The sequence below is a fragment of the Sturnus vulgaris genome, chromosome 7, assembly GCF_052056855.1.
Source record: "Sturnus vulgaris isolate bStuVul1 chromosome 7, bStuVul1.hap1, whole genome shotgun sequence".
Taxonomy (NCBI): domain Eukaryota; kingdom Metazoa; phylum Chordata; class Aves; order Passeriformes; family Sturnidae; genus Sturnus; species Sturnus vulgaris.
In genome coordinates, this window is record NC_142249.1 from 20,119,970 (window position 1) to 20,141,699 (window position 21,730).

The following is a 21,730-nucleotide window of genomic DNA, read 5'->3' on the forward strand; positions in this document are numbered from 1 at the left end:
GTAAGCCAATGCTTTAAAAAGTTATCAGCCAGAAGTAAACATTCATAAGAGTACACATGCCATAGCAACCAGCAAGGATGCCTTAGCAAATTCAGCTGGATTCGTGCTTTATTTCATCCCAGCATGGCTGAATGTGTATCTCTCTGCCAAAAGACAGACTTGAGCGTGTTCAGGATCTTGTCAGGTGCAATATAATCTGTTCATTCCAGGAATTATTAATTCCTGGAAAGTGGATTCTCCCTCATTTACCCTTGTTTTATGGTAGACAAAGAAGGAGGACTATGTTTTTTCCTTTCTTAAAGATGAGAGATAAGCATAGGCACCACACTGGACACCTGATGGATGGTTGTTGGTTGAAATGAGATGTTATCTGAACTGCAAAGGTTTGGGGATTAATACAAACCACCAAACTTGAGAAGAACTTCATTGTCTTCCAAAATTAGAACTTGCAGTGATGTCTGGGATTTGGATCCTGTAAGAAATTAATTGGTGGATATAGCATGTAGTCTGACTTCTGCTGAAGGTATCTGGCAAAACAGAAATAGTTACTTTTCCCTTAAATGTTACTCTCTCATATTTGGTCTTTATTTCATCAGCATCTTTAAAGACAGATTTGCTTCCTTAGAGGGAATCCTTATAATAAATACCTGCCCTACTGCCTCAGAGGGTCATATGTCCACATGTAGCATTTCCTATATTTTGCTTTCCTTGGAGCAGGTAACTTCTCTCTGAAGAGCTGATAGAAATTAACTTGCAGGTGAGCTATCAGCATGCAGATAACCAGCTGCCCCTGGCAGAGCCCAAGCAATATTGCTACCAGCCCTGACCACAGTAAGATCTGGGAGTTCATTTTCAGAAGAGTTTAGTACAGTCTCAAAGTAGGATTTTTTTTTAAATTACTGCTTAAGTGTTTAATTTCCCCATTTCATCCACTTCCTTCTTCAGCAATTGAAAGATGTCCAGCTGCCCCATTTCCTTAGCTGTTTGTTTTGCCTTGCTATTAAATCCTTTGTGTTGGACAGCCCTGTGTTGCTCCACTGGTGTGTAAGGATGAAGGAGAGCACAAAGGAGCCTGTCCATCCTCAGGCACTGATTGTGCAGGCAGAGTGCTCACGCTTTCCATGCTGGAAAAACAGCTGATGGTCTTGTGACTAAAGCCAGCAAAGGGAAAGGCAAGGTGTTCTCATCACTTTGCCCACTCCCAAGGTATTGTGCATGGCTCAGTCATGAAAAGCTTCCCTTCTGCCCACGCTTGTGCCTTAAAAACACATCCAAGCTCCTCTTGGGATGAGCAACCAGATGATGCTGGTTGGAGAATGCCAGGCACAGTCAGCCAGCCTAGTGAAGGTCCAAAGAGCAAAGCAGAGCTGCAGAGGTCAGGGCTGTGGGGAGGGGACTGGACAACAGCCCCTGGCAGCACAGCAGGTGCTGAAGCTGTTGGAGATGTGTGCTGCCTGACAAGCTGTTCCACCAGCTCGGATCTGCTGGTGTTCCTGCGAGGAATGAGCTCCGGAATTTTGAAATGCTAATCAGACAGCAGAGCCTTGCTTCAGAGCCATTCCCAAGGGGAAGCTATTCTGGAGCTATATATTCCTGAAACTGTAAGTCCTAAAAGCAGCTTTGTCTCCAAGCCCACACAGAAGCCTTCCACCTGGAAGCCTTGAGCAAGCCAGTGGCCCAGCCAGAGAGCTGTTGAGGAGGTAGGCAGGTGTCATGGCAGGAAGCCAGGGAAGTTCTTGAGCAAACTGACTCTTTCAAAACTTCCATAAAATGAAAACACAGTCACTAAATGTTTTGGAGGCACAAATGTAAATATTCTTTTGATATGACATAAGGGAATATTGGCTGGTTTGATGGGCTTTTTTTCTTTTCATTCCATCATCCCTGAATTTTCGGTAGCATTAGGTAATTTTGTTGCCAGGTAACTAGCTGCCCTCTTGAAATTCCTTTCTTAAAATAATGTACCCTGTAGTGCATGATACGGTGGTGTGGATGTAAGCAGGTTTTAGGGAACATACTCATATGTTTGGAAGCAATTTTTGCCATGGGGCTTCTTAGTGAAGTGGCTGAAGGCTTTAGTGGGACCAGGGTTATTTCCAGATGTGCATTGCAGATGAACATATGTAGCACATATTTGAGGCACTGTGGCAGCCCCAGTGTAGCCATGCAAGTTGCAGCCACGCAGCTGAGGAGGAGGAGGAGGGCAGACCTGCACAGCATCCCACTGGATTGTGCTTGGAAGCACAGAGTGCAGCACTTGGGGCCACTGGGGCTGCTGCCTTCGCTTGCCTGTTGGAACACACTGCATCCTACAACACAGAAAACACTGCTCCCTCTGCTAGAGAAAGAGCATTAAATTTTTAAAGGAAAGCTGCAAGCTCATGAGTGATGCATGAGAGCAAATGCCTTTCTGACCTATTCACCCTTGCAAGAAGGAACGATGCCAGTACTTTGTGCTTGTGCAGGGCCCAGTCTTGCTGTGTCAGCTCAGGTGTGAGGGTGTTGCCCTTTCTGGCAGGTGCTGCAGTGGACTAGCCCAAGGCAACACTCGGTGCCAGCACCACAGCTCCACACTTACCACAAACCTCAGAAGAGTCTTTCAAGACTTCTTGCAGATAATGTAAATCTGCCCTTTAGCTCTTAAAGCTGCTCTTCAGAGTGATAGAATGCATCAATTTGGGGGGGATAATTCGGACATGTAATTAGAGTGATGTATGTAGCACATGGTATTGTTCCAATGGAGCATGATCAGCAGCCACGTTAGCCAATAAATCATAAACCAAAGGAAATCTAAAACTGACTGAAGTCAAACCAATAGTATAACAAAACACGACAGCTAAGTATATTTTAGTCTCTACAAATATTTATAATGTGTGCTCATGGGGCAGTAGTAACGTACATCTATCTTTTGGCTCTGCTCATGCATTTAATATGAACATGTTATTTGTTCTCCTGGCCCAGTGGACTAACATCAGTATTAGCTGTTTCTATAACATTACCAAACCTTCTTCTAGTCATCATAGGAAACTATTGTCAGGCTGGTATTAAATTTATTACTTCTCATAGAAGTAATGTCACAGCCCATCTGAACTCCTAGATCAATATGCTGTTAAAGCCAGGGCAGCTTATCACCAACTTTCAAACCTGTCATCTAAAATTACTTTCTGCACACCCTACTTAAATTTCCAAACTTCCTATAAATTCCTGAATTTATGCTTGCATTGGTTTTGGTCCATGTGGTGTACTTGGAAAGTGACCACAGTTTGATAGCACTGTAAAAGGAATAGTAAGAGTGACTTACAATTCTGCTTCTGAGAAATCATCTCTATAAGGTGAAACTGATTAACTGAAGGCAGCAGAAGTTTTACTGTTGATCTGCAAGAGCTCATGACTGCATCGTTTACATCTGTCCTATATTATTCTAGGATTTATCAGCAGATAAGTGCTTTAGGGGGATTTCTCTGAAGCTCCTCACCAGCCAGCAGGTTCTGTAAGAAATGGGTAAGGCTCCTGGTTGCTTTAGATCCAGAGTAAAGCTGCTGTTCTGGGTTTATTTTGACATAATGAAAAGTAAATAGACCCTCAGTTTGAAAAGAAATTAATCCTCTTGGTCTTAATGAAGCCAGCCAAATTCTGAAGCTCATGTGCAAACAAGGCAAGCAGTCCTAAGATTTTACCCCACAGCAGCACACAAGGAGATTCAGGACTTGGCTTTCCTTTTCCTTCCTACTTGATTCTAAAATAATGGCTTTTGAGGCTTTCCAAACATCTTCAATGAGAACAAAGGACTTTTTTTTATTATTATTTGATAGTATTCAGTTTGCAGTACAATTCCTGTCATTTAGTACTAACAAATAAATTGAGTATAGTTAAGTACAAAGCTAGGACATTCTCAGTGCTTTGTGGAGAGGAGGACTGACCTCCTGCCATGGTGCTTTTTACCGTGGTGGAGTTAGCAAGACATCATCCTTAGTTATCAGCTGAACCAGAGATGGGTGAAGTGACTGAGACATGGATGTTCTGCCTTTTATGAAGTATTATCAGCTGGGATTTCTGATGCAAATTCACTGAAATCACCTTGATATATTTATTGATATGAAATTTCTGAAGTAAGATAGTTTTCTGTGCTTACACAAGAGGCAAGAAGCCTTAATTATTACAAGGACACCACACAGCCCAGTAATACTGAACATAAGGCTCACACGTTTTCTAAACATTAGGTATCTGAAATATTTCCAGGTTTTAAATGTTTCTCAGGAGTATTGATAAGCCCCTAAGTGGTGGGTTGGTACATAAAATCTAATCAAATGCAAAGGAAGAACAAGAGAGAAAGGAGAAAAGATGACTTCTGCATCTGTAATTATTATTCTGGGATTAATGAGGTCAGATTCAAAACCTGTCTGACTCTATGGGATTAGCAATAACACAATTACTGTCAGAAGTAAGGTTTTCACAGTGAAAACATCTCTGTAAATTGATATTTTAATGAATTGAAGCTTTCTTGTATATTAATATAATTAAGATTATCTCAGTCAAGGCAATAATTTAAGTCAAGTGTAAGATACTTGGGAGTATGTATTTTTTCTCCTTTTTTTTTTTTTGTGTATTTTATTCTTAATGATCCTTGGGTTTCCAGAAGCATAACTCTGGGCTATGTTGCTGAAGCAGCTAATTTGCACTCACAGAATCAATCCTTCATGAGTTCTCATGAGTGAGGTGCTGCCATTCCAGTGTTGTAGACCCCATTTTTGATAGACAGGTATTTCATGCATGTTGGAAGAGGTGCTTCTTGAGGCAGTCTTAGGAATTGTATGTACAATAATTATATTTGCTTTTGTAAATACTATAACTGCAATGTTAAAGTTTATTCCTAAATAAAGGAAGTCAAGATTAAGATTTCCTATGTGGTCTCAATTTGTGTGTGTGTATTAAGATGTTGCCTCTAATTATTTGACTATTTATTATTTTTTTACTCCTCAATTTTGTCTTTATTTTGAAAGCAGACTGCTTTTATAGCACCTATTCAGTATTTTGTCTTCTTGTTTTTGAAAGTGCTGGTCTTACTAATGACACAGTATTCAACCCTTACACAAAAGAAGAGTAATTTTACCTGTGCATTTCCACAAACAATTATTGATTTGGTTCCACAAGACCCAGAGGAGGCAAGAGCAGCTTCTCCTCACCATGTTACAGCTGGAGCAGTGACTCACTAAAGGGCTCAGGTCACACCTTTCAGTGAATGTGGGTTCCCTGTTTAAAGCACAGGACCTGGTTCATGGCACAGAATCACATCCAGGAAGGAAACTCAGCCCTGCACTCCCTCCCTGCCTGTGTGCTCCCAGCTCCTCACCAGGAAGGGAGATCAGTCCTGCACAGAAATACCTCCAGAGAATTCTCATCAGCCATTTCATCTGCATCAGGATCTGTGCAAGTTTTGATGGATTGGAGGTGACATGCCAAACTTTAATTGCAACCAGAGGATCCTAAGTGACAAATCTGGTTGCTTTATAGGCCTTTTAAGTAAACAAAGTGCTTTTAGCAGCAGGCTGCAGCTGACTTAGTGGAAATTAATCTTGGCCATGAATTCTGGGGTTTACTGTTTTGGAAAGAACTAAGTCAAATAACTTGGAGCTTTAATGAAAAGTACAAGTATTGGCAAAATCAGCTGGAACAAAATACGAAGGGATTCTCAGTAGATAGATACCCAGTCCTGCAGTGAAAAGGAAGTAGATTTTCATCAAGGCATTGGTCCTTCAGGCTCCTACCTCCCTTAATCCTGTGATAATGCAGGGCACTGGGGATGGCAGGGTAGCAAGTGCAGAAACATTTCTTGCAGAGCAGTAGTCCCTGTGTGCTCCAGCACAGCAGAGCGTGGCAGCCGCCCTTGCTGGGATGTGGTGCTGGGCTCGCTGGATTTGGCTGCTTCTTGACAAGCACCTGGGAGTCTGCACGGCAGAACAGGAGAGGTGGCACTGAAAGCAGAGTCCCAGGGTCAGTGCCAGGGGTCAGCTTCCCTCCAGGCAGGGCAGGGTTGCCATGCCCATCCAGAGTTTAGAGGTCCCTGGAGTGGCTCAGGTTTTGGCACTCCGGTTTTCCAGCTCACTGCAGAGGGGTTGTTTGTAACCCAGTCCCTACCTTCATGTCCCCCAGATAATGTCTAAAGTGCCAGATCCAGGGCTACATTGAAGATGGAGGTGTTAGGAAATCCCCAGTAACTTGGGAGAAAAGTCTTCGTTGTGAAAGCAGCATATGTAATAGTGGTGAGGGACATAATTGACCCCTAGCTCCTGATTTGAAAGAAACATATGGAAAGCTTGTCACTCTGTGTTAGATCTTCTAGAAACAGAAGAAATGTCTTGGGTAGGAAATCCCTGTGACTTCAGGGCCGTCCCTACCTTAGGTATTTGATGGTTAAGGGCCCTGAAGAGAAGTAACTGTTGTGAGCTGAGGTCAGATCCTGCTGGAGCCATTTGTACTCCACAGCACTGATCTCAGAATGCATTTTCAGCAAACACCAGCCTAATCGTGTTTTCATTTTTTCCCTCAGATTGTGGTTTAAATGTGCACAAGCAATGTTCCAAGATGGTCCCAAATGACTGCAAGCCAGACCTGAAGCATGTCAAAAAAGTGTACAGCTGTGACCTTACCACGCTAGTAAAAGCACACTTCACCAAGAGACCAATGGTGGTAGATATGTGCATTAGGGAAATTGAATCCAGAGGTAAGGCATCCTTAATGGACTTTTGTTGCTTTACTGATAATCCATTTAGATTGATCTGGGTCATCTGGGTTTCTGCTGAATGTATGATTGCTCAAAACAGATTTGAACAAGACATTTTATGACTGCCAATTACCCTGCACAGCTAATATTACACTGTGCATTATTTCATGGTTCATACCATTTATAATTTTTATAGATTCTGCTAGAAATTGCTTAATGGGAAGTTACTGCTTTGTAGTTACTTATTAGTGCCTATCTTTGCAATAATATATTAATTTAGAAAATTAAATGAATGTGGCAAAACAAAGGGGGTTCTTATTAATGTGTTCACTCTTGCTAGTTTCCCTAGCTCACACTGAGTATCCTTTTCTAGAATTAGGGTATTTGTTTTTATTCTGAAATAATGACTGATCATCGAGCATGTTAATCTGAGTTATTTTTACATGAGTTGTAATTGGTTTAGTATGTTCCTTCAGCTCTGAAGTCATTTGTGTAAATACAGTTTAGTGCTGATAGAACAAGGCATCTACTGCATTGTTCAGGGTTAAAAACCCAGGATAAGATTTCATTCTGGAAGAAAAACCTCATAAGGCTTTTAAAGCATGTCTGCTTTTTCTGCCTTAAATGAAAAACTTGCCAAGAGAAGAACCAGGTGGTAGGCAACTGTAAAAATCAGGACTAATTTTAATCTTGTTAAAATGTTCATTGCAGGTCTTAATTCTGAAGGACTGTACAGAGTCTCAGGATTTAGTGATCTTATCGAAGATGTCAAAATGGCATTTGACAGAGGTACAGTCTTTCCTGCATGCTGGAACTTGGTGTTGATGTAGAAAATGCACCCAGTTTTTCTGCAGAGCCTCTGTCTCACGCTCCACTGCACCAGTGGTCTGAAGGAGTCCGACGGCTGTGCTGGCAGGAGGGCAGACTCCCCATCAGAAAAGCATATCAGCTTCACTTTGGCCTTTATTACAAAAATCTCCTTTTCTTCTTCCATCAGTATCTGTGCTCCAGTAACCATGTGTGTAGGAAGGACAAAGCTTTGTGAACTACTGCCCTAGTTTGCAAGTCAAACTGTGCTCGGAGGGGTGGGGGAGGGATAGAGGGAGAGTGGTGAAGTGCCTAAAGAGAGCTGTGCAACTTAAATCCATCTTTCTGGATGAAAGCTCCAAAATAATAAGATGAATGCAATAGTGCAAACAAAGTTTGAATTATTACAGACTGCAAGAAGGTCACTGAGAACAAACTCTTCTCTATGAGAAAAGCCAGTGGGAAAATTAAAGGCTTTCCAGCTGCAGCCCCTCTATCCCAGTAGAAATCAAGGCCAGAATCTGTGCTGGAAGCTCTCTTTCCTGTTTATCTGGAGGACTGGACCAATTCAGACAACATCTGCAGTGTTAGCAGGGTGGGGATGTGCTGGAGAAGCCAAGTTCTGGATCTGTGTCCACTGCAGTTTGGAGTAGGTAGTATGTTGTAGTTAAATGGTGAACACATGTTTTGCCCTATGTAACAGGGGAGCTGTGGACAAAGCTGGTTTTCTGCCTTTTACTTTTTTTCCCAGATTCCCTGATTTCTTATTCAGTGCTCATGAATGTGTTGTTTTGCAATGCAATGTGTTCAGAAATAGCTAAACGTCCACACATTAATACAAGACAGATACTGCTACTGGCAGGCAGGTTTTAAAAAAACCCACCAAACTGTATTTTTTAGTAATTATTTGAAACAAAGCAAAGATATGTTACTTTATAAAACGCTTGAGGTTTTCACCCTGATACCATGAACGTCACAGTCCAGTAACTGTTTCAGTTATAAAAGCCAAAGTCTGTAATTGTGTCCTTTGAAATAATGTTTGCTTAAGCGAGTTACTATTTTTCTTTTGAATGCTGCTTTACATCTGTTTACATTTCCAAGGCTTTAATATCGGTGCCTTCTCCACACAGATGGGGAAAAAGCTGATATTTCTGTGAATATGTATGAAGATATCAATATTATCACTGGTGCACTTAAACTGTACTTCAGGGATTTGCCAATTCCACTCATCACGTATGATGCCTACCCAAAGTTTATAGAGTCTGCAAGTAAGTATAACACATTTTTTTGTCTGCTTTTCATTCTTAGTCTTTTTTCCTTTTTGTGCAGGACTATCCCATTCATTTTATAGCTGTCCCATCAGCTCTTACCCTGCATACCCAATTTAGTAAAGATTGCAGGATTAAACATGCAGTGCACATTACAGCCTGACCACGTGATGCTCCGTGAGCGTGGTTACATTTTCCTTTGCCTTTGTCACCAGGAATGTTTCCTTTTCATCACACATTATGGATTATATCACTTGTGTGTCTTGCATGAGTCCTGGGTACTTGACAGTGATATTTAAAGTCTGTTTGGTTTATGTTGCCAGAAGGAAGGTGATTTATGGAAATGTTTAGAAATAAGATGTCGTTTGTTTCTGGAGTTGTCCATTTTGAGTGTTTTCATAAGCTGATAACCACTTATCATCCCAAAGCCACCTTTGGGGCTGGACTTGTAGAAAGTGGGTCTACAAGCAAGGCAGGAAGCCCAGCTGGAACATCTCTCCCAAACATCCTGGCTGCCTGAAGCATTTCTGTGCTGTGTTCTCACCAGCCACACCTGGAAGGGTGTGAGGCAGCCTTGGGTAGAAAACAAGGACTGCATGCTGGCCTTACAGCTCCTTTGGAGAAGGCTTTTTGCAAATCCTATGAAGACAGCCAAAGGCACTGATGGCAAAGTTCCCAGTACCTTCTGCTCTCCCAGAGTTGCACCTGTAGATTATTTGTGCAAAACCGGCCCAGTCAACAAGGATTGCCAGAAGATTTTTTTTAGTGGACTACAGGGAATCTTACAGTGGAGTGCAGTTTGCTTTGAGGAGTTTTCTTTGTGCAAAACCAGTCACATCCTTACGGTGCTCTGAGCACCTCTTTGGACAGACAAATCCTCTGAGTAATCCAGCAGAGCTGAGACCCTATGTCCTGTGCAGGCCACCAGTTTGCCTTTCTGTGTGTGAACTCTGGCTGTCCATGGGTGACAGTTGAACATCTGTGTTTCAGAAACGGCGGATCCGGATGAACAGCTGGAAATTCTCCACGAGGCGCTGAAGCTGCTGCCGCCTGCACACTGTGAAACATTACGGTATCTCATGGCACATCTGAAGAGGTGGGTGGAAGAGCTGCAAAGAGCTCTAAGCCACACTCATTTTTAGCAAAAGTCCATGATAGGACCTGCAGAAAAGTCTGGTCAAGGTCCACCAAATCCTGGAGAGGGCCTGTGGTAGGAGTGGTACTGTGCACAGCAGCAAAACTCAGACACAGGGGATTATCCCTTGTAAAGCAAAACCAAGGTGGCATGTTAGGGTGTCCATTTTAGTTTCTCAAGTAACATGAACTTACTGCCAGTATGTAAGAATTACTCACTTTTCTTCTAAAAGCTACTTTATTTTAAGCACTCTTCTGCCTTTTTTCATTTTGTAGTTCTACAAGTAGGACCGTTGACTCTGCTGAGTGCCTCAGGCAAAATTCAGCTACTGAATTTCTGCCTGATTTGTCCCTTTATTTCAATGACATTTCTAGTGCGTGTTTCAAAATGGACAAAGGGATGAGAGACAGGAACAAAAAATTCCACCTTACAGCTTGTGAAGTGTGAAGTTAATTTTTCCTCACCCTGTTCAAGATTAGCTGTTGCTGCTCCACCTAGCAAGTTGCTTTTGCACATCATATTTCTGGTATAGGTGAGTGATAAGGTAGAAAGGTGACAAAATTCACTGTTTTTAAACTTCTGTTTAATGTTTTGCTAAAAGGAGCTGTACTGCTCAATAGACTGTTGTCTTGCTACTGAATTCAGGTAATCAGACACAGCTCCTTTATTTGGAATAGTTACAGACTGGAGACACAGCAACTTAGTACATCAGTCTGACTTGTTATCAGATGAAAACTAAGGCAGAAAGGGAGAAACCGAAGAAAAATCTTGAGTTTGTAGGTTTTGTAAACCAAAGGGCTTGTTCATGCAGTGCAAGTGAGCACAGTCTGTGTGATCTGAGGAGGGCAGACACTGACTCACCACAAACCTACACAGCATTTGCTTTCACTCATTCCCAAATGTTTCACCTGACACTCCCATGTGTGACATGCTGGAAACAGTGGCCTCTCCTTGGGGAAAGGCACCCGTTTTTGTCCAGTTTCCCTGATTTTCAAGCATATGCAGGCATGGTCTGGCACAGAAGAAATATGAGAATCACTGGGTTTTTTTTTACAGAGTAACACTCCATGAAAAGGAAAACCTGATGAGTGCAGAAAACCTGGGCATAGTTTTTGGACCAACTCTTATGAGAGCGCCGGAGCTGGACGCGATGGCTGCACTGAACGACATCCGCTATCAGAGACTTGTGGTGGAGATGCTTATAAAAAATGAAGACATTTTATTTTGAATATTTTGGGGGTTTTGTAATAAAAAAGGAAGCAACAGTGTTCTATGGATGAAGGAATATTTTAAAGTAATTTAATGGCTCTTGTCACTGAATATTTGCTAGAGCTTTCGATGTATTCAGGATAAAAATGAAGGAACTCTTTGTCGTTTCTGTAGTGCCATTCAGCTGATGTTGAAAAAGGTTAACACATACTTTCCAGTACTAGTAATCCTGGGTGTTTATCATGTTGAAATAAAAAAGAAAATGCCTAAAGCTATTGCATGATTTGCTCCCTGTTCTCCCTGTTCTGGTGAGACTCATTCCATGAAGAAAACAACTGAACTGGTGCAGCATCTTTGTTCTGGATAGTTTGTGATTGTAATTCAGCATGTTTCTCCGTGTAAACCTGTTGTGAATTTGCTTTTTTGTTCTATGTAATTGGTTTCTGATACTAAAAAGAAGGCAGACTTATGTGAAATGGAGCCTCTGGCCATTTATTGACATTTCATATTCTTCTCTTCCACTTTTGGGGCTGATTTCTTCTTGGGTTTCTTTCCATTTTTTCATCATATAGTAAGTTGTTTTTAACAGAAACAAAATTGTACTTTAAATGTTACTTTAAGTAATTCTCCATGATGTTTATGGTGGTTGCAGTGAAATCTGCAATACTGAACAGTGTTCCTTTATTATTATTGCTACTTCAATTGTAATTTTGTATTTTTATCTGGCATGCATATATTAATTTATTAAATTTTGCTTTTAGAACTCTAACATTATGCTATTTATTTTTACTTACTGAACTTATTTCAAAAATACTGATTGTTTCATTTCTTACATTGGCACTTTAACACTGAACAACCTCTGACTTAAAGAAATGAATTAGAGTTTTACCAGTTTTGACAGTACTATTCTAAGTATTTTGGGTCCTGACATGTTGCTAAGGTTCCCACAAATTCCTGTCTGCTTTGAAAACTCCTTTCTTCCTTGTTCAAGATGCCACGAAGGCTTCAGAACTCTTAAATAAACCAAGAAAAGTATTGTCAATCCCATCTACTACTTCATAAAACATATCTGTTGTTATAATTGCCTCTGTGTGAACTGGAATGGCAGCTTACAATTACACAACTGTAGCTGCCCACAGTAGATGGATACACCACTGAATTTCATATGCAGACACATCCCAGAACATTTGCTTTGCACTTCAAATGCTCAGCTCTGGTGCAAGCACTTTGGTCTGCCCTGCAAACACCACCTGGAGCAGGAGGAGAACAGGGAGGAATAATCCCCTAGTGATCAGAACCAGCTGTGCTGACAGCAGTAAGGTGCCTCACTGCACTGAGGAGAGGAGAGGGAGAGTGAGATGGTGGCTCTGCTGCAGCTCTCCTGAACTGGGGATTGAAGGATCCCAGGAAGGAAAAGGTGAAGCTGAGGATGTGCACTGGTAAGCATGTGGGGAATGCTGCTCTGGGCTGGGGGCTGCTGGGGAGGCAGAATGGGGGAAGTTTTCAAGGAATCTAAAGTATGGTTTTGGTTTGAGGTTTTTTTCAATCATCTTGTAGTATTAAAAGTGGCTTGCTGTTATAATTCCTGTACTAATTAGTGCACATTATCACTTTATTTATGGCAATGAACTGCAGCAGATGGAAAACTCCATGTCTTCAACCATAGCCTTGCCTCCCCCAGCACAAAAGGAGTGGCCCATCTGCTGCTCAGTCACATCTGCCTTGCACTCCAGCAGCCACACATGTTTACCAATATTTTGCTCCAAGCCAACTCCTAAACATGGTGTATCTCCCTGCTGCCCTGGCACTTGGTGATGCATTTGCTCACTTGGCCCGGTGTTTTGGATGGCTCCTCAGGCCATCCATCACTCTCGCCTTCCCTTGGGGATCCCTGGCTGGCATTTGCAGTGTCCTGTCACTGCACCCAGCTCCCAGCCCCTGACTGGCAGCACTTGAATGTCCTTGGTTCTGTGATCAGGAGAAGGGATGTTTTTCCCAGGTAATGCTGGTGGGAGTTATGCCCGTTCTGTGCTTGCCCTGGCAGCCAGTGCCATCACAGCAGCATTCTCTTCCCAGAACACCCAGCAGGACTGGCACGGGGCAGGGCTGTGCCACAGCTGCTCCAGCTGTGGTGGTGGCACTCCATAACCCTCAGCTTACCTGGGCAAAACACAGCTCTTGTTCCCCAGCACTGTGCAAGTAAACCTGAACTAGGTAGCTGTAGTTCTTTCAAAAGCATATAGCAGGAAGCACGTAGTAAATAGCAGTAATTAGGATAATTACCTCTTCTTCTGGTGTGAAATATCCAGCTTCTCTGTCTCAGTGCAACAGCAGGCGGGTGCTGCTCCCCTTGCTTTGCTACAGGTGCTTTCAGCTGCATTTAGAAGCAGTGGTGGCCAGCGAGAGGTGAACCAGTGAGAGGAAACACTGCCAAAAATAGCAAGGCTAGACTTGCTCTGGGGATGGTCAATGCACACGGGGCAAACAAGGTTTGTTAGCTACTAGTGAGCACCAGCCTCCTGCTGGAGATGTCCCCTCTCAAGCACAGTTTAACAAGTGATTATAATAATGGAGGTTTCTGCCGGAAAGGGGGAAAACCTAAATGAGGAGCCACTGCTGAAAGAAAAAGCAAACAAAAAACCCAAACATACATACACAAAAAACCCAAAGCCAGAGCAAGCAAATGCCCTACAACCCCTCACACCCAAAATTAAATAAAACTACCCTCCAAAAACCACAGCTTTTCCCTGATGCCCACACCCCTCTGCCGCCTGAGCAGTGACAGCAACTGCAGCCAGGCCCTGCTGGCTTTAACACCCTCTGCTCGCCCCAGGTCTCACATTCTCATGGGCTATGAGGGAAACTGCATGCCAAGGGATGATATAGCTTCAGAATGTTTTACACGAGATAATATCAATATTCAACCAATTAAGGCTGACACTGTCTGCCAACCACCCTGCTCACCCCACAGGAACAGAGTGCACATCTCTTAGATTTGAGTATGTGGGTCATGTGTTGTGTTAGGGTCAGGAATGTGGGATGGAGGACCCCAACACTCAATGAAGTGCTTTCTTGACTTAGAATCCCAGGAATTTGTATGCAGTGACTTTTCTTTATTCTCTTTAATTGTATTTTTAAATTAAGCGTGTAGGCAAAAGCCTCCATTTAAATCTTGTTTTTGTTAATGTTGTAATGCGATCTTTCCTGAGTGGTAATCATTTAAACAGCTTGTGCTGAAAAATGATGTCTTTGTAGTGAATTTGATACTTCTTTTCCTGACCATGCATGGGCATACAAGCAATTGCATGATTTAAGTTTCATTTATGCAATTTTTAAATTAAATACAGAAAACAGGTATTTTTAATATTTGTATTAGTTAAGCGACAATAGAATAAATAATCTGGGTCTATGAGAAGCAAGGGCTATACCACCAAGTTGATTTGTTCTCTGCAGGAATTCATTCCATGAGGATAGGTGCTGTCTCCAGTTCAGCTGATGTTGTCTCCAGTGCTGTGGGGTACATGTGGACAGCTTGGCAGAGAGATTGGAGCCAGCTCACTGGCAACACCTTATCAAAGGGCAGCTGGACACAGAAAAAGATGGGGGAAAAGGGATTAAAGTACAGCTCCCCACCAGAGGGATGAGTGGTCATCAGACTGCAGAGCTCAGGGAAAACACTGTGTGCAGAGGCCACAGGCAGGGAACCTCTGGTAAGGTGAGCTCTGTGATGAGGGAAGCAAGCTGCCTTCTGAACAAGAACATGAGCTTCTGCTGATGTCAGGTTAGCTGACAGGATGGAAAAACCTATTATTTATTATTTGATGTGCTAACAAACTTTTCTGATCCTTCCCCCCTCCAATGGCAAAGGAAGGAAAAAAGGCTTCTAAAAGGCATATATTATATACTTACTTTGTTCCTGACCTAATTTTTGCATGCTAATGAACGTTCTGCAATGTTTTTATTATAGCTATAATTATATTGCAGTTGGGGAAAAAAACATTTAGTGAACCTAGCAATCATGGGTTTCTTTTTTAGTCGTGCAAAATTACTGCTTAGCAACTACACCTCAGCCCTGGAAAGCTTATGTAATGCACGAGGAGGAGGGCCAGGACATGTGTCCTGCATCAAAGGGATTGCTGAGCAAACCATGGAAGCAAGGCAAGCAGAGAGCCCTGTGCTCTGGCCACGTGCTGGCAGGACTGCAAGCAAAGGGCAGGGGCCCTGTGGCTGGCAGTGGGGTGTGAGGGGCTGGGGTGGCACTGGCACTGCCCCAGGGTCCCCTCCCTGCAGCATGGCACTGGTTGGAGCCCTGAGCTCTGCCTGCAGCTGGACCCAGGGACCCCAGGCTGTGTACGGAGAGGAGGAAGCCTTCCTTACCTGAGCATTGAGGGCTGCAGCTCTTCTGCTTTTCAGCACATTCTTCCTCTGCCTTGGTCATGGACATTTGGATGCTCTGCACCAGAGCCCTTGCATAATCTGAGCATTTCTTCATGCTGGCCTGGTTGTCTCTCTCCATGATCTGGCCCACACCACAGAGATACTCTTCTTGATGCCTCCTCCTAAAGCTCTATTTGGACAGCATGATTCAGTGATCATCAAATGTCTGCTGCTGATTTCATGGTCAGAGTAACATTTTTCATTGATCTCTCCCAAGAGTGATGTCAGTAAGCTGCTCAAGGAACTTGTTTAAGAGGTTTTATTTCGATGTCCTTTTCTATTTCTTGTGCATTTTGTCTCAAGGACATGTATAGCTCCTTACATTACTCAGGTGTTTATCAGTACTCTGCCTTGGTCAATTGGAGCAAATGGTTCTTAGGCCTCTGGGAGCTTTTGATTAGTGTATTTCCCGAGGCAATTAGCATTATTTTGAAATATCTATTTAGCAGCCAACCAGGATTTATTTTCAAGCATTATGTTGCCTATAATTTTTCTTTCTTGCTACCAAGCCTAGAGATTGAATGCTAAGCTTTCTCTTTTGCCTCTTTTTTTTGCCTCATAACTAACTCTGTCACTAATGCAAATAAGATTGTATAAACTATCAAAATTACTCATTTTGTAGATAAATATTCATAAAGTAGTCTATCCTAAAGCTTGCTTGAAGGATCGCTCACTAAACTCAAAAGAACACAGCACCATGCTGCTGCCCATTGCTCAAATTCAACACCTACTCTGTTCTCAAAAAAGGGAAGGGGAGAGATTCCTCTAATTTGTTATCTGCTCTTTTATCCCCTTTCATGTTTTCCAGCGTCATGATGCTGGACATATGTTGTTTATACCATGCAACAATTCTCATATGATATCTTCCACTAAACTACTGGAATTCGGGTATTGAATTGAGATTGACACTACCAATGTGGTGCAGGACAAGATACCTCACAAAAAGGGAGCTGAATACTTTTATTTAAAGTAGGCAGAGGTCAATAGTGAAATACATGTGGAGGAGGTGGAACATCTGCTGCAAGGTCTGTTGCATTGACATTTGCAAATCCCTTCCTCATGGAAAACTGTGAGCTTCTCCTGGAAATCCTTCTCCTTGCCATTCGGGGAAAAGACATCATTTCCAAATGTGTCACAGTATAGTGGATACATTGGGTTTAAATTTTGTTCCAAAAAAATCCCAAACCCCAGCAGTCCATATTCAGCAATGAAAATGCTCACTCTTCTCAATAATTTCAAATACAGTGCAATGCTGAGTCTCTACAGCTCCTTCATGCCCCCTCATTGGAGGAAGAGTTGTGGTCTGCTCACAGCTTACTATTAAGTTCTTTCTGTAGCCTAAATCAAGAAGGGCTGGTCTGAAGCTGCAGTAGAGAAGTGACTTGGCATTGACTGGTGAGGACATTGGCAGTGGAGGAAGCTAAAGCAGGAGTCAGAGGTACTGCCATGGAAAGGGGCACTGGTTTGTTCAGTGGTCAGTGTCCACCCTTGGTTTGGAAATCTCCCCCAGCATTAGGAGGAGTCTGACATTCTCTTTCTCTTGCACTGCTGGGAGGAAAACCCCCACTGATGTTCCCTTTTCGACCTGCAGGGCTGATGTCAGGTTCAGCCTCACTGACACCTAAGCTATTATCAGTTTGCTGACAGTGTTAGTTAAGGATGAGGCTCCTGCTGCTGTCATAACCTTCTGGAGAGCCAGCAGCCTTCCCAGGACATCACCAGTGACCTGCAAGTGCGAGGGGCACTTGCAGAAGAGAAAAAAAGGAAGATAAAAAGTTTTCAGAACAAGTTATCTAAAGTAGCCAGGAAAGGTGACCAAGGAAATTGGTGACATGGAATATTCTTTTTAGTGAAGGCAGTATGGTTGGGCTGGATGTTGCATGGAATGATGTGTATCATCTGGACACTGCTAAGCTGCTCACACCACAAAGCCACTTGCTGTGCTTCAGTGCTGAAACCTTTTATGTGTAAACACAGGCTGTGTGCCAACTCCAGGGCTGTGTGACAAGTCAGTGTATTGTAGCCTTTGTCTGCTACAAGGATGAACTTCACAATCAGGCTAATCCATAAATTAAGAATCATTAAACTGGAACTCTTTGTTTCAGTGCCAGTTTCTCTTATGGGCCTGCTCCTCTGGCTTGAGGATGGTGTTTTGAACTCCTGTCAAATCCCAAATATTGCTGAGCAGGGAAATCTGGAATTTGTCTTCGTGTGAAACGCTGAGTAAAAGTCTGTGGGGCTGTCAGAGGAGTGGGAGCCAGCCCTGCCCAGTGTGCAGTGTCCCACTCATTTGTGCCTCGACATTGCCAGCCCCCGCCCTCCCACAGGGACCCAGTTATCACTCTGAAGGGGTTTCTGGAGTTTAGGGTATATTTTTGTTTTTCTATTTTATCAATTGCAAACACAAGCTTGTAAGCTCCCTGTTGTCTGACACAGCCAAGATCTTGCAAGCTGCCAAGGAGGCAAAATAAATTTTGTGTGATAGGTGAGAGCTATATCCCAGGAGCCACAGAAGTCAGAGTTTTCCACTAATTACCGAGAAAATTCTGTGTGTATTGGCAAAGATCCCAACATAAGCAATAAAAGTGAGTATTTGGCATGAGGTCAGTCCTGGGTAAAGTACATATCAACAATTCCAAGTGTGTCATGTGCAGGGGGAGAAGTCTGTCCCTGGGAGCATGGCTAGAGGGTGGCATTTCCTGCTTTAAAACACTCTGAAGGCTCAGATAGCGCAGTGAGGTAGATGTTGACTTTTTAAAGGCAAACACTGCAGCCCCAAGTGAGAGGGATGCTTTGCAGAGACCTGTGGTGTTTCCTAGGGTCAGCTTATGGAGGGGAAGCACCATGTGGGAAGGGAGAGGCCTTTGCCACTCAGCCTACTGTCAGAATTAAAAATCAAACAGACTTATTTCTATGTGTTTATCCAGCTCGTATGAGCAATGAGAGAACCTGCACCCCAAAGGCAGCACTGTGATGCTCTTACAGGGTTACAGAAGTGTTCTCAGGGTCACAAAAGTTGATCCTATTGCACTCACTGCAGGTGTGATGTGGGATGGTTTAGCACATCTGCCTTTCACCATGGCAGAGGAGCCCCTTGGGAAGCAGGTGACATCCAGATGGATGTTTGTGCCCCCATCCTGTAGATGGGGTTTTATGGGGAATGTGCTGTGAGGTGCCCCATGTTTCAGGATTTATTTTGTATTTGGGAGTGAAGACATTGCAAAAGGGTTGTTGTCAGTTATATCCTTGTGGGCAGCAATCAGAGAAGGGCCTGTGTCAGTTAATCTGTGCAGCAGCTTTAAGCATTCAAACATAATTCCTACACTGCCAGCTCTTCTTTCCACTGGCTGTTTAGTGGAGCACCCCTCAAAATGCTTTCAGGAAAACTCTGAACTATGGAATGGTGGCCAAAATATGTCAGACCTCATGGGAGCTGAACAAGCAGCTTTTATGTGAAGCTAAACCTGAACAATCTACTCTGTAGTCTCTCCAGTGGAGAATCATCTGCCTTCAGAAACAGACAGATGTATTAAACAGGTAAATGTGAGCATCCAGAGAAATACTTCAGGCTAAAGGCTCCTGTGGTCCCACTCATGAAAGCCACTGTATGGAATGGGATATGAGACATGTATTTTCAGAAGTCAAGTAATGCTGAGCTCCACTTTCTGCACTGGTAGAAATTCATTTATATATTCACAAATAACATCTGAATATGCACTTAAAATATAATAATGTGACCTCCAGAGGCAGACACTCCTAGGAGAGCACTTGGGTACCTAACATTCATTTAAATTCTCCTTTGGATGTCTCCACTGGCAGGGGAACTGGCTCTCAGCTTTAACATCCAGGCCACCCTTTCTGCCTTGTTTTACTATCAGCTGCCAGAATTTTTTGTTTTGTGGAGTTGGGTTTTTTTGCAGCTGCAGAGAGAAAACTCATGGCTGGTGATTAGAGACAAAGTTCAGAACAGGTAGCAGCAGAGGTCTGTGCCAGATGAGTGCATTTTTCAGCTTGTGCTGCTGAGAAAGGGAGAACCTTTAATAAATACAGGTGTCACCTTGCTGCATCTGAGAATTTATGAGATTTTCCTGACCACAGAAGCAGAGTAGCTCACAAGTCCTGCCATGCAGGAAAGCTGCATTTTCCTGAGGGGATGACCAGCAAAGCTGCTTCTTTGCTCTCCCCACCACTCTGGCATGGTCCACACAAGCTGCTGTGCTGACAGAGCAGCCCACAGGAGCAGGGCAGAGCAAACCTCACAGCTACTGGACTTGTCCTGTTTTGTTTCTTGTTTGGCTCTCCAGCATGACTGACCTTGGCCCCAGAGATAAGCCATTGGATGGGAACCTGGGAAGCAGCCATGTCAGGGGTGTCAGCTGGAGTTAAATTTGCCACTGCTCTATTCAGTAACTTTGTTCAGCTCCAGGACTGGTTTCCTGGTGTGTCCATAACAAAAGGGCAGTGTGACACTGCAGCCTGCTTACCATTTCCTTGGACATTTTGCAGTTGCTCAGCTTGTGCCTGTCACCTCGCCTGATTCTGTTTTCAGATATTCTTGTCTTCATTCTTGCTGCTTTGGGCACTGCTTGCCCAGGTGGGTAAATAAGTCTCTGTGGACAATGTCATTTCTGTCTGAGAAGTGTGACCATGACACACAGGGCCAGTGCCAGTTGGGCAGTGTCTCTTCTCACCTGCATTAGATTAACACTTGTGCTACTGATCTAATGATGTCTTTTGTGATTATGGTTTCTCTGTTTGACTTGGGACCTTTTCCTTGTTCTTCTTTTTCTTTCCAGACTCAAGTTCTTCTTTTCTTTCCAGAAGAATCCTTCTGATTAGCTAACTGTGCACCATGTCTCTGCCATAATATGAAAGCTCTGCAATTGCACAGGTTAAGATCATCACTTTTGAGCAAGTTTTTGGTATTTTCAATTCCTTTGGGTGATGTAATAGAAAAGCAAGAAATATGTGGGGAAACCAAATTTGCTACAAGCATCCGTGAGGATAAAACATATTTGCGGGTTGGTGGAGATGTCTGAGTATGGAAAACTGCAGCTTTGGATCTCCTGATTTGAGGAATTTTATCTTGTCTCTCAGTATGTTCTGACATGTATATTAATGCTTAACGTTTTCATGGGCAGTGGAATAAACCCGAGTAAGTACAGTCCTACAGTACAACATCTCGAGACTTTCATTCGTTCCTTGAATGAAACTCTTCTGGCAAATATTTGCTGCCCCTGCTTTCACCTGCCAGGGACAGTTTTCCGTGTGCCGCTCATCCCCTCATCCAGCTGTTGCCATCTGGTGGCCATGGAGCCGAGCGGCCAGGCTTCCAGCAGGGACTGTGGGCCATGACTGTAACCAGGGCAATCTGGGAACAAACACATGGCAAACTCACAGATACTTGTCTGAATAAGTCATCTGCCTGATTCAATGCTGCCATGATCTACTGTCCCCAGCAATGCCATTTTCCTGGTACAAAAATGCATTTTAAAAAGTATATACTGCATTTGAAAGCTAAAGTTAAAACTGCTGGGCAGTGCTATTATTTTTAAGCTTTTGTTCCTTTAATTTCCCTGATGTACTATCTAACCTTTCTCTGTTCTTTTTATTAGTTTTGCTCCTGCTTCTCACCACCTCCACCCTCTCACATGCCCTGCCATCCCTGGGTCTGTTGGAGCCTCTGGCGCCTGCTCTCTTCCACTGGGTATTGCCTCTCTGCACACAGTTCTGTGACCAAAATTTCACTTAAAATCTTGTATCGCTCTGTCAAAAGCATTAGGCATTCTGCTCACCTTCCTCGTGTCTGTACAGTATCAGTCTGCCAAAGAGATATTACCTGCAGGAGTATTTGTTCATGGCCCACTTCCTCTGGGCAGGAGCCCTTGCAGTGCTCGTTCCTCACACATGGATGGAAGGAGCAATGCCCTAAATTCAGCAAGTAGTGACTTTGCTGCTTTCCTATCGATCTGAGTGAGGCTGGTCTGCTATTAGCACAGTGGGTAGTGGGTTTGTCTGAGAGATGGGAGGGGGCTCATAAAAATAAGCCAGGAAGGTTAGAGTCAGATGTAAAAAGGGGGTTTTGTGTGGGAATGAAATATTTGTCAAAAAATTCTCTGAGTACTGAAGGAGAAAAGAAAAAATAAGGTTATT

The 21,730-nt window shown here is 43.2% G+C and overlaps 1 protein-coding gene and 1 long non-coding RNA gene across 8 annotated transcripts in view; one reads left to right on the forward strand and one right to left on the reverse strand.

Moving 5' to 3' along the window:
• CHN1 (chimerin 1) overlaps nt 1-11,909 on the forward strand; it is a 104,842-nt gene extending 92,933 nt beyond the window's left edge. For all 6 annotated transcript variants that reach the window (XM_088168012.1, XM_014880169.2, XM_088168011.1 and 3 more), the window contains exons 9-13: nt 6,548-6,721; nt 7,433-7,510; nt 8,659-8,796; nt 9,787-9,892; nt 10,988-11,909. In XM_088168012.1, the coding sequence (XP_088024138.1) occupies nt 6,548-6,721; nt 7,433-7,510; nt 8,659-8,796; nt 9,787-9,892; nt 10,988-11,159 (668 nt within the window). In that variant the 3' untranslated portion in view covers nt 11,160-11,909. The remainder of the gene's footprint in view (nt 1-6,547; nt 6,722-7,432; nt 7,511-8,658; nt 8,797-9,786; nt 9,893-10,987) is intronic.
• LOC148223195 (uncharacterized) lies at nt 11,169-21,177 on the reverse strand. Of its 2 annotated transcripts, XR_015804826.1 has the most exons (3): nt 20,062-21,177; nt 15,518-15,707; nt 11,169-14,723 (listed from the first exon to the last, which is right to left on the reverse strand). It is a non-coding gene; the product is annotated as an uncharacterized LOC148223195 (long non-coding RNA). The 2 variants fall into 2 exon arrangements; XR_015804825.1 differs by lacking the exon at nt 20,062-21,177 and having other exon boundaries at nt 15,518-20,024.
• Between the last annotated feature and the right edge of the window lie 553 nt (nt 21,178-21,730).